The sequence below is a fragment of the Oncorhynchus tshawytscha genome, linkage group LG08 (assembly GCF_018296145.1).
Source record: "Oncorhynchus tshawytscha isolate Ot180627B linkage group LG08, Otsh_v2.0, whole genome shotgun sequence".
Taxonomy (NCBI): Eukaryota; Metazoa; Chordata; class Actinopteri; order Salmoniformes; family Salmonidae; genus Oncorhynchus; species Oncorhynchus tshawytscha.
In genome coordinates this window covers 4,206,817-4,221,255 of record NC_056436.1, presented here as the reverse complement: position 1 = coordinate 4,221,255, position 14,439 = coordinate 4,206,817, and the positions used below count along the sequence as shown (strand labels likewise).

At 40.1% G+C, this 14,439-nt stretch overlaps 1 gene segment (V, D, J or C); it reads left to right on the top strand.

Moving 5' to 3' along the window:
* Positions 1–12,870, top strand: part of LOC121846982 — a 13,188-nt gene extending 318 nt beyond the window's left edge. The window contains 5 exon segments of the C gene segment in view: positions 1,192–1,279; positions 5,367–5,737; positions 5,879–5,897; positions 9,765–9,871; positions 12,437–12,870. Coding sequence covers positions 1,192–1,279; positions 5,367–5,737; positions 5,879–5,897; positions 9,765–9,871; positions 12,437–12,460 — 609 coding nt within the window.
* The last annotated feature ends 1,569 nt before the right edge of the window (positions 12,871–14,439 follow it).

Genomic DNA, 14,439 nt, shown 5'->3' with positions numbered 1-14,439 from the left:
CTCCTCTCCTCCCTGCTGCTTTTCTTAGTACTGCTGACGGAAATAGAAGCTGTCAGTTTGGATCAGGATCCCACTCCAGTAACAACAGTAGAATGCCATAATATTCATTATAAACATTACATTTGGATATTGTCTTTTCACATTGTCTTTTTGATTGATCTTATTCATTAAATCAATAGAGAGAAAAAAGTTCATATCCAAATGTAAATGTTTATTATTAAAATCATGAATTTGATGTTCTATTTATAGGGTCAGGATCCAACTGCAGTAACCCTCCGTGCCGAGGCACCTGCTGCTACAGACAGATACTGAGAAACTGAGATGGTGAGAGATACAGAGAGAGAACAGGGGAGGGAAATAAACAACAGAAAGAACAGAACAAGTGTTTTTGTGTGATGCTTTCACACTGTGGGGACAGGGGGCCACGGTGATATATTTACATAGAGACGCCGTACAAAAACCTCCTACCATTCACTTCCATACAGGGGAGGTCTGGGGCCTATTCACACACTACTACAGACTGTCGAGGAGTCTGGAGAGATGTTTTGATAATACTGAAGGATAAAACAAGATTTCAACAAGTCTTCAGGATTATAAAATCTACTTTATTAGGGAGCATTTTCCTAGGCAAGACAACAAACTTATGAAGTCAGATTTAGTTACATAAGGAGTTTGTTTGATTCATGTTTGACCATAAAATCTCCTCAAATGTTTTGCTGAACTCAGTAGTTCTTTTAGAGTATCTCTGAGTATCTCTGAGTATCTCTGTTCATATTCCCTTGAGGCAGAATGACAAAGAGATCTGAGGTATTTTTTTGGAAGAGGAGGCAAACAATGTGACACTGGAAGTGAGGCCTACTTTGGGAATGGAACCAAACTCACTGTTTTAGGTAAGTTCACTTCAGATGAATGACATTGATATAGATCTGTAACCCTGGAGATGTTTGATTAGTGTCTATGATTCAGCTGAACTAAATGGTTGATGTGAAAACACTGTGACTTCAAACCAACCAGCCTACTTTGGGAATGGAACCAAACTCACTGTTTTAGGTAAAAACTTCCTCATTGATTTACTTCCTGTACCTGACAATGTTATGTTTATGGATCTAATAGTTCATTTGAACAATTGACAAGTCATAAAAAGCGGTTATTATGTTAGATGCCAAATACGTAGACAAGTTCAGTAGCTAGTGGTTGGCACATTACTGCTCAGTATGTCCGCACTGTGACAACTATGATCCTGCATTCTTTGGAGCAGGAACCAAACTGACTGTTCTGGGTAAGAGAATATTCACCATGATGGAACTAATGGGTCTCTATGTGTGGTTTAGGGGTTTGGTGATGTGAGGAGTTAGTTGATTATAGATTCAGTACATTAGATCAGTTCATACTAGTGTTACTCCACTCAATGCTTTTTGATGTTAAGCCTGTACACTGTGCCAACTATGAGGCCCATTTTGGACAAGGCACCAAATTAACAGTTCTCAGTAAGTAATCCCGTACACTATGTTTGGCGTACGGACAATGAATGTGAGTGAGACAACATACTCGTGAGAAGAGATTTGATATCGTAGTATTACAGTATGTTTGAGTCATCTGTGTCGGTCTTGTTTAACTGGTTAAAACACGGTGTTGATCGGTAGGACGTCTTGACCAATACAGTTATCGAAGGCCATGTATGATTTAAAGTTGATGAGAAAAGGACTTGGTTGACTAGAGCAGTATTCCACTGTACTGTGTTAATGGTGCCAGGCTCAGCACGTCTATATATCTATATTTGAGCAGTATTCCACTGTACTGTGCTAATGGTGCCAGGCTCAGCACGTCTATATATCTATACTAGATCAGTATTCCACTGTACCGTGCTAACGGTGCCGGCCAGGCTGACTTCGGTGGAGGAACCAGGTTAACTGTTCTAGGTGAGAAATGACACTGAAAAAAACTGTACTGAGCAGTATTCTGTTGGTTATAAACCATGTAAACTATGTGGTTATAATGTATATAGAGAATGGTACTGTAACAGAATGACTGGGTAGTATCTATCGATCGTCCTCCTGACGTGGTTACATACAGGTGGAGTAAATCCACTGTGCTGGTGGTGTGGCCAGGTTGACTTCGGTGGAGGAACCCGGTTAACTGTTCTAGGTGAGACAACACACCAACATAATATAACGTTGGCACCTGATTGGGATTTTAAAAACTCCATTTAAACACATTTATATGTAATGGCTACAGTCTGTAGGTTACAGTGTGTGGTTGATATTCATGGATTGGAATGTGACCTAAAGATTGGTTGAGGTGGAACACACTTGAATTTCATTAGTAAAATAGTCCCCATAATTGATTTGGTTGTAAACTATGTCAGATTTAACCCCTCAGCTGAATGTCTCAGAGGTCCTGTGAAAGGTTTTGAATAACTTTTAACAGAGTAACAAAGATGGAGTCGAAACAAAGTCAGAGAGACAGTAAAGATACTGCTTTGAGTCTCTGTGCTCGTACTCGGAGGCATATTTTGGAGCCGGCACCAAACTCACCGTTTTAGGTAAGAAAATGAACAATGAACTGTTGTGGACTCTATCTGACAAATGTACACGAGGAATAACAAAGACCAAAACATTTTTACATTTGGCAATATAGAAAATATTGTGTTTGACTATACGTCTAAATGGTGTTAAAGTAAGAGAGTGTATTTGAATGGATCACAGTAAATGCAGTAGTTATGTGCTCCAATCATCATGGTTATAACGCTGTCTGGCTCTGTGCCCAGACACAGTCTGCCTTCATTATAATACCTATCAGCTAGAGGAGAAGAGGTTCCTTCGCAGGAACCAGACACAGTCTTAGGAAGCAGTGGAACAGACACAGTCTTAGGTACTTCGGTCAAAACAATGATCATTTCATCTCTACATAATCTGGAAATGATTTTGTGATGTCATTACATTTCATAGAATAACTAAATCCAACAACCAAAGACAGCAGGTTGGGGGTGTAAAGGCTACAGCTAAACTCTGCTAGTGCTGAGTAGTGAGAGGGGTTATTTCTGTAGCTGTGTATCAGTGTGAGCACCACCCAGGCGTACTTCGGCAATGGCACCAAACTCACAGTTCTGGGTGAGAAAACTGATTCTGTCATCTGTTATCTATGCCATCATGAGTTTATCTGTTACTGAAAGAGACGTTGTCTTATTTTTTTATCCGGTGTGTGAACCAGAGATGGAGAGAAAATATCTTTATGGTTTATAAAACAATGTTCCAATTCCTCAGGCGTTTGGTTTGTAATGAATCTATATTGTGGTGTTGTATCAGTTTGAATGGAAGTGCATAACAGTTCAGAACAGGCAAAGTAACAGATCTGTGTCAGATGTCATCCAGTGTCTGTAATGTAGAGCATGGTATGTCTCTGTGGTACACGGATAAGGCAGAGTTTGGTCCAGGTACCAGACTCACTGTTCTAGGTAAGGGATTCAGATTTTCAACTTTCTTTAAAAAAAATATTGCAAATACATCATTAAATTATTTTTAAATTAAGGGGTTTGTTTGCTTTGCATTCCTGGCATAGTTGAGCATGAAAATATTCAGGGGGGACATTTAAGCTGTACAAAGAGCTAATGATGAAGTGAATTAGCCCTATGCTCTGTCGACATAGACATGCTTAGAAATACGATATTACTTCCTTTGCTACAAGCCAAACTACTGCAAATACACCAATGGGTAGCTAGAATCCTCTTGGTTTTCTGTCTGTGAGTATGTGGTGTGCTCTGGTGGTTATGCTGCCTACTTTGGAGAGGGAACTAAGCTAACAGTTCTGGGTAAGAAAACTGTAATACTGGTAGAATACTGTAAGAATACTGTTATAATACTGTAGTAATACTGTAAGAATACTGTAATACTGTTAGAATACTGTTAGAATACTGGAATACTGTAGTAATACTGTAAGAATACTGGTATAATACTGTAGTAATACTGTTTCAATACTGTAAGAATACTGTAAGAATACTGTAAGAATACTGTTATAATACTGTAAGAATACTGTTATAATACTGTAAGAATACTGTTATAATACTGTTACAATACTGTAAGAGTGTAAGAATAATACTGTAATACTGTTACAACACTGTAAGAATAATGTAAGAGGAATACTGTAATACTACTGTAATAATAATGATACTATAAGAATACTGTAATACTACAGTAATAATAATGATACTATAAGAATACTGTAAGAATAGTGTAATAATAATACTGCAACAATAATAATACTTCTATAATGCTGTAATAATAATGATACTATAATAATACTGTAATACTTCTGTAATAATAATGATACTATAAGATAATACTTAATAACAATGCCGTAATACTACTGTGATAATAATACTGAACAATACTGTAATAATTCTATAATGTAATAATAATACTGTGATAATACTGTCAAATAATATAATACTAATAACAATGCCGTAATAATACTGTGATAATAATAAAACACTACTGTAATAATTCTACTGTAATAATAATACTGTGATAATAAATAACAATGCTGTGATAATACTGTAATAATACTACACTACTGTAATAATACTACTGTAATAATAATACTGTGATAATACTTCAATAATACTACTATAATACTAATAATACTGTAATAATAATACTAACAATAAAATAATAATACTGTAATAATACTGTAATAATAATACTGTGATGATACAGCTGTGATAATACTGTAATAATACTACTGTAATAATACTACTGTAATAATACTGTAATCAAATACTACTAATAATACTGTGATAATACTACTGTAATACTACTGTATAATACTACTGTAATACTACTGTAATAATAATACTGTAATACTACTGTAAATACTACTGTAAAATACTACTGTAATACTATACTAATACTATGATAATGCTGTAATTACATTATATATAATACTACTGTTACAGTGATAATAATACAGTAATAAAGTGGTTAATTCTGTAAGCTGCTGTAATACACCCTCTGTATCTATGTGTTTGACTTGGCATACATTTATTGATGAATGACATTTATTGATTAAGACTATTTTGTGATTAATGACATTTATTGATTTATGACATTTATTGATTAACTCTCATTGATTCATTTTGTGATGAACTCCATTTCATTGATTCATTTTGTGATGAACTCTCTCATCATTCATTTTGTGATGAACTCTCTCATTGATTCATTTTGTGATGAACTCTCTCATTGATTCATTTTGTGATTCATTTTCATTTTGTGATGAACTGTGTTTTAAAGCACTCGGGTTCAGGTATGATGTCGACAGCAAACAGAGCCATTGATTGGGTGTTAAAATACTCCACTGTTTCCTCCATGCAGATCCAAACATCAAAGTCACTGAACCCACAGTGAAAGTCCTAGCACCCTCCGCTAAGGAGTGTGAAGATAGAAACAAGAAGAAGAAGAAGACCCTAGTGTGTGTAGCCACCCGCTTCTACCCCGACCACGTCACGGTCTTCTGGCAAGTCAACAATGTCAACAGAACTGAAGGTGCCGGGACCGACAACAGGGCCTTGTGGGATAAAGATGGTTTATACAGTATCACCAGCAGACTGAGAGTCCCAGCCAATGAATGGCACAAACCAGAGAACAGATTCACCTGCAATGTCAGCTTTTACAATGGGACTGACAATATACAAGTGAATGACACCATTCGTGGAGATCTCCAAGGTAATAAAACAATGAACACTGTCTGTGTTTCTGAGAAGCAAGATATTTGACTGAACTAGTACACTAGTTTTGAGACTCTAATGCATTCCCCAATGCCTAAGTGGTACCGTGGTGTATAATCTCATCTGAAACTCTCCTTCTCTGTTTCTTTCAGGTCAAAGTGGGGAGAGATAACGACAGGTAAATGTGCCCATTTTATACTACAGTTATTTTTCTACATACCTAAATACATGGCATACTGTACTGATGACCTGCATACTGATGACCTGCATACTGATGACCTGCATACTGTACTGATGACCTGCATACTGTACTGATGACCTGCATACTGATGACCTGCATACTGTACTGATGACCTGCATACTGTACTGATGACCTGCATACTGATGACCTGCATACTGTACTGATGACCTGCATACTGTACTGATGACCAGCATACTGATGATCTGCATACTGTACTGATGACCTGCATACTGATGACCTGCATACTGATGACCTGCATACTGATGACCTGCATACTGTACTGATGACCTGCATACTGATGACCTGCATACTGATGACCTGCATACTGATGACCTGCATACTGTACTGATGACCTGCATACTGTACTGATGACCTGCATACTGATGACCTGCATACTGTACTGCATACCTGCATACTGATGACCTGCATACTGTACTGATGACCTGCATACTGTACTGATGACCTGCATACTGTACTGACCTGCATACTGATGACCTGCATACTGATGACCTGCATACTGTACTGATGACCAGCATACTGATGACCTGCATACTGATGACCTGCATACTGATGACCAGCATACTGACTGACCTGCATACTGTACTGATGACCTGCATACTGTACTGATGACCTGCATACTGATGACCTGCATACTGACTGACCTGCATACTGTACTGATGACCTGCATACTGTACTGATGACCTGCATATTGATGACCTACATACTGTACTGATGACCTGCATACTGTACCTGATGACCTGCATACTGATGACCTGCATACTGTACTGATGACCTACATACTGTACTGATGACCTGCATACTGTACTGATGACCTGCATACTGATGACCTGCATACTGTACTGATGACCTGCATACTGATGACCTGCAAACTGATGACCAGCATACTGATGACCTGCATACTGTACTGATGACCTGCATACTGATGACCTGCATACTGATGACCTGTATACTGATGACCTGCATACTGATGACCTGCATACTGTACTGATGACCTGCATACCTGTACTGATGACCTACATACTGTACTGAAGACCTGCATACTGTACTGATGACCTACATACTGATGACCTGCATACTGATGACCTGCATACTGTACTGATGACCTGCATACTGTACTGATGACCAGCATACTGATGATCTGCATACTGTACTGATGACCTGCATACTGATGACCTGCATACTGATGACCTGCATACTGACCTGCATACTGTACTGATGACCTGCATACTGATGACCTGCATACTGATGACCTGCATACTGATGACCTGCATACTGTACTGATGACCTGCATACTGTACTGATGACCTGCATACTGATGACCTGCATACTGTACTGATGACCTGCATACTGATGACCTGCATACTGTACTGATGACCTGCATACTGTACTGATGACCTGCATACTGATGACCTGCATACTGTACTGATGACCTGCATACTGTACTGATGACCTGCATACTGATGACCTGCATACTGTACTGATGACCAGCATACTGATGACCTGCATACTGACCTGCATACTGATGACCTGCATACTGTACTGATGACCTGCATACTGTACTGATGACCTGCATACTGTACTGATGACCTGCATACTGATGACCTGCATACTGTACTGATGACCTGCATACTGTACTGATGACCTGCATACTGTACTGACCTGACCTACATACTGATGACCTGCATACTGTACTGATGACCTGCATACTGATGACCTGCATACTGATGACCTGCATACTGTACTGATGACCTGCATACTGATGACCTGCATACTGATGACCTGCATACTGTACTGACCTGCATACTGATGACCTGCATACTGTACTGATGACCTGCATACTGTACTGATGACCTGCATACTGATGACCTGCATACTGTACTGATGACCTGCATACTGATGACCTGCATACTGATGACCTGCATACTGATGACCTGCATACTGTACTGATGACCTGCATACTGATGACCTGCATACTGTACTGATGACCTGCATACTGATGACCTGCATACTGTACTGATGACCTGCATACTGTACTGATGACCTGCATACTGTACTGATGACCTAGCATACTGATGACCTGCATACTGTACTGATGACCTGCATACTGATGACCTGCATACTGATGACCTGTACTGATGACCTGCATACTGTACTGATGACCTGCATACTGTACTGATGACCTGCATACTGTACTGATGACCTGCATACTGTACTGATGACCTGCATACTGTACTGATGACCTACATACTGATGACCTGATACTGACCTGATACTGTACTGATGACCTACATACTGATGACCTGCATGACCTGCATACTGATGACCTGCATACTGTACTGATGACCTGCATACTGTACTGATGACCTACATACTGTGATGACCTGCATACTGTACTGATGACCTGCATACTGATGACCTGCATACTGATGACCTGCATACTGTACTGATGACCTGCATACTGATGACCTGCATACTGACTGACCTGCATACTGACTGACCAGCATACTGATGACCTGCATACTGTACTGATGACCTGCATACTGATGACCTGCATACTGATGACCTGCATACTGATACCTGCATACTGATGACCTGCATACTGATGACCTGTATACTGTACTGATGACCTGCATACTGTACTGATGACCTGCATACTGTACTGATGACCTGTATACTGTACTGATGACCTGCATACTGATGACCTGCATAGACCTGTATGACCTGTACTGATGACCTACATACTGATGACCTGCATACTGATGACCTGCATACTGTACTGATGACCTGCATACTGATGACCTGTATACTGTACTGATGACCTGCATACTGATGACCTGATGACCTGACATACTGTACTGATGACCTGCATACTGATGACCTGCATACTGTACTGATGACCTGCATACTGTACTGATGACCTGTATACTGTACTGATGACCTACATACTGATGACCTGCATACTGATGACCTGCATACTGTACTGATGACCTGCATACTGATGACCTGCATACTGTACTGATGACCTGTATACTGTACTGATGACCAACTGTATGACCTGCATACTGATGACCTGCATACTGTACTGATGACCTACATACTGTACTGATGACCTGCATACTGTACTGACCTGCATACTGATGACCTGCATACTGATGACCAACATACTGTACTGATGACCTGCATACTGATGACCTGCATACTGTACTGATGACCTGCATACTGATGACCTGTATACTGTACTGATGACCTGATGACCTGCATACTGATGACCTGCATATTTATGACCTACATACTGATGACCAACATACTGTACTGATGACCTGCATACTGATGACCTGCATACTGTACTGATGACCTACATACTGTACTGATGACCTGCATACTGTACTGATGACCAACATACTGATAACCTGCATACTGATGAACAACATACTGATGACCTGCATACTGTACTGATGACTGATGACACTGGCCTAGATCATTGGTTGGATCCCCAGGACCAAGAAACACTAACCTAGATCATTGGTTGGATCCCCAGGGCCAATAAACACTAACCTAGATCATTGGTTGGATCCCCAGGGCCAAGAAACACTAACCTAGATCATTGGTTGGATCCCCAGGACCAATAAACACTAACCTAGATCATTGGTTGGATCCCCAGGACCCAGAAACACTAACCTAGATCATTGGCTGTGCTGTATCCTTCTCAATGGATGATCTGCTAACAATATCATCTGATACCACCTTAATCAAGGTCATTTGAATGTATTATTGTCCTTGCAGATTACTATGTGAAGAGCACCCAGACTGCCAAGCTGGCCTACAGCATCTTCATCGCTAAGAGTACCTTCTATGGCCTGGTCGTCATGGTTATGATTTGGAAGTTCCAGGTGAGTTCCCTGCAAATATGATAAAGGTTCATCACACAGTCATCTCTCTCCTCTTCTATCTCTGCCTTGTGCTAAAGGAGTCCCAGATCAGTTTTGTACGGTCTTGCCAACTCCTATGGTCAGGTTGACAGTGACCACACAAACAGATCCCACTGGGCACACCATGTCGTTTCAACGTGGATAATTGGGAAATATTTGGTTTAGACGTTGATCAATGAGATTACAATTTATATTCACCCAATCAAAAAGACAGCCAAAAAGTTAGTTGAATTTCCAGTGTGTTTTCCCCATGATTTCAACCATCTGAAAGCACAACACAGTTCAAATGGGGATACACCGTCAGATATTGAATCCTTTATAGAACAGATTAATGTGTTATCACTGGGCGTCATCTAATAGCACAACCACATGAGCTGGATGGCAGTTGAGAGTTACATTATAGTACACAGTACAAATGATCAATGCCATTTCAGATTCTATTTCGATTTTAAGCGGAGATCTCTCAACAATCCATCCCACGATAAGCACAGAGGTCATAATCAGTGAAAAATAGCATAGCTAAGCGTGACTGGGTTAAAACCTGGGATGGAAGACAGATGAACTCTCCAGTAGGAGGGGCTGCCCAGCATAATGTTTGTGTTTCTGATAGTGACCCTGACCTTGAATATCTGATATTGTTTTAAATCGATCAAAATTCAACATATTTTGTCTATGTTGAAATTAGTTTACCATAATGACACAATCCTGTGATTTAAATTTCACCCCCCCCCCAAAAAAAACAGTTTACGTCGATTACTTTAAATATATATATTATACGTAGATTCCACGTCACAATACGTTGACACAGCGTTGAAATAACATTGAAACAACGTTGATTCAATCAGTTTGAGCCCAGTGGGATGTCAGATGACAAGCAGGCGGGACACGCAGGACAGCATAAACAGATCTGGGATCAGGCTAGTTAACGACCATAGGAGTTGACAAGACAGCAAAAACAAATCTGGGACCAGGCTAGGTCATGACCATAGGAGTTGACAGGACAACACAAACAGATCTGGGACCAGGCTAGCTATGGGCTAATAAAGGTTTGAACCTGACACCATCATATAAATAAAACCTTGATTATATTTCTGTATCTCTGTGTTTCCATACAGACACCATACTGTCTTTATCCTGTATCTCTGTGTTCTCATACAGACACCATACTGTCTTTATCCTGTATCTCTGTGTTCCCCATACAGACACCATACAGACACCATACTGTCTTCATCCTGTATCTCTGTGTTGCCATACAGACACCATACTGTCTTTATCCCCATACAGACACCATACTGTCTTTATCCTTTATCTCTGTGTTTCCATACAGACACCATACAGACACCATACTGTCTTTAATCTCTGTGTCTGTGTTCCCATACAGACACCATACTGTCTTTATCCTGTATCTCTGTTTCCATACAGACACCATACTGTTTTCATCCTGTATCTCTGTGTTTCCATACAGACACCATACTGTCTTTATCCTGTATCTCTGTGTTCCCATACAGACACCATACTGTCTTTATCCTGTATCTCTGTGTTTCCATACAGACACCATACTGTTTTCATCCTGTATCTCTGTGTTCCCATACAGACACCATACTGTCTTTATCCTGTATCTCTGTGTTTCCATACAGACACCATACTGTCTTTATCCTGTATCTCTGTGTTCCCATACAGACACCATACTGTCTTTATCCTGTATCTCTGTGTTTCCATACAGACACCATACTGTTTTCATCCTGTATCTCTGTGTTTCCATACAGACACCATACTGTCTTTATCCTGTGTCTGTGTTCCCATACAGACACCATACTGTACTGCTTTATCCTGTATCTCTGTGTTTCCATACAGACACCATACAGACACCATACTGTCTTTATCCTGTATCTCTGTGTTCCCATACAGACACCATACTGTCTTTATCCTGTATCTCTGTGTTCCCCATACAGACACCATACTGTCTTTATCCTGTATCTCTGTGTTCTCATACAGACACCATACTGTCTTTATCCTGTATCTCTGTGTTCCCATACAGACACCATACAGACACCATACTGTCTTTATCCCCATACAGACACCATACTGTCTTTATCCCCATACAGACACCATACAGACACCATACTGTCTTTATCCTGTATCTCTGTGTTTCCATACAGACACCATACAGACACCATACTGTTTTCATCCTGTATCTCTGTGTTTCCATACAGACACCATACTGTTTTCATCCTGTATCTCTGTGTTTCCATACAGACACCATACTGTTTTCATCCTGTATCTCTGTGTTCCCATACAGACACCATACTGTCTTTAATCTCTGTGTCTGTGTTCCCATACAGACACCATACTGTCTTTATCCTGTATCTCTGTGTTTCCATACAGACACCATACAGACACCATACTGTCTTTAATCTCTGTGTCTGTGTTCCCATACAGACACCATACTGTTTTCATCCTGTATCTCTGTGTTTCCATACAGACACCATACTGTCTTTAATCTCTGTGTCTGTGTTTCACATGCAGGGCTCCTCAGAGAAACAGATTTAACGGAATACAAGCGGCCCAAGGAGGATGTCCTGCATGGGTGTTGATTCTTCCATGTGCTCAAGAACGGACTGGCAAATGGGCAATTCTGGCAAATGCCAGATGGACCAATTCATCTTTAGCCCAGTGGGCCTGTCTAAATGGTATTATGTTTTTAGCAAAATAATAATAATTTGTCTAGTAAAGAGGGTCTTAAAGAAAAACATGGGCAGGTGTGTTAGAAATGCCGGGGCCGGTTTCTGGTCCCAGTTTGCCCCTGCGTGTAATTGTATTGTCCATTGTGCTTATTGTTGCCAGTATCTCTTTATTGCCCCGTCTATGTGAAGATGTGCTTTTAAGAATCTCCTATGAACATGAACTTGCAATTTAAATGTATATTTGAATAAATTCAGCCAAAACAACCTTTCCATTAACTTACAAAATCAACGTCTGTTTGTTTTTCCAGTAATTCCAGTAGAGTATGTATCAATACACTTTGCTTTCCAATTTCTAAATGTTAGTTTGTGAATAATAAACTATATAATTAGGGACAGATCAAAATGTACCTCTCCACAGTTAAATATTTTCACGACCCTCCCCCCTCATAGAATTAACTCAATATAATGTTTACGACCACAAATAACAAGAACTGTAGCGACCCTGTTTTTATCAACGTGGATATTGACTTTGCCACTTCAGTCTGCTTTTCTGGCACAGTTGATGCCACGCAGGGCTTTGGGCCAGAAGGTTGAGGGTTCACCGACCACCACAGACGAGCTCCCTCTCCCTGCCTGTTTCATCACATTACGATCAGAGACGGAGGCAGACCATGATCAGCTAGGGGGAAATCAGATTTTCAACATTTTGATGCCATATTTATATAAAATATATTCAACGAATCTTCCACCGACAGGTTTAACAACCAATAAACAAAACAAACCAACTTGTGGCACTTCAATATCATGGTTTGTGTTGTGAACAAACAGAAAACACACCCCTCCCTGTCTTGTAGACTTACCCAGTATTGAAGGCTTGGCTTGACAATCTCCTAGTGTCATTAAACTTTATAGTGTTTCGTAACAATGTCTCTTTTCATTCATCAATTGGCCACTGCACAGTTTGGATTGATTGATTGATTGATTGATTGATTGATTGATTGATTGATTGATTGATTTTATTTGTCTGTAAAAAAAAATACATATATATATATACATAATTTTTTTAAGTGACTGGGATTGCACAATAAAGTCTGGGACTTATTTCCATTGTGGTCCCTATTTCTTTTTACATAAATACATATACAATTACATAAATAGAGACAGAAACATTCTCAACCTCCAGATGAGTATGAGAGGAAAGACAATTCTGACCAGCTTGTTTGGCCAGTAGCTTGTTCTCTAGATGTTTGGGGCTGCTGGGGGGAACCATGATGTTCAGCATAATCAGACACTAGACTAGATGTTTGGGGCTGCTGGGGAACCATGATGTGCAGCATAATCAGACACTAGACTAGATGTTTGGGGCTGCTGGGGAACCATGATGTGCAGCATAATCAGACACTAGACTAGATGTTTGGGGCTGCTGGGGGAACCATGATGTTCAGCATAATCAGACACTAGACTAGATGTTTGGGGCTGCTGGGGAACCATGATGTTCAACATAATCAGACACTAGACTAGATGTTTGGGGCTGCTGGGGGAACCATGATGTTCAGCATAATCAGACACTAGACTAGATGTTTGGGGCTGCTGGGGGAACCATGATGTTCAGCATAATCAGACACTAGACTAGATGTTTGGGGCTGCTGGGGAACCATGATGTTCAGCATAATCAGACACTAGACTAGATGTTTGGGGCTGCTGGGGGGAACCATGATGTTCAGCATAATCAGACACTAGACTAGATGTTTGGGGCTGCTGGGGGGAACCATGATGTTCAGCATAATCAGACACTAGACTAGATGTTTGGGGCTGCTGGGGGAACCATGATGTTCAGCATAATCA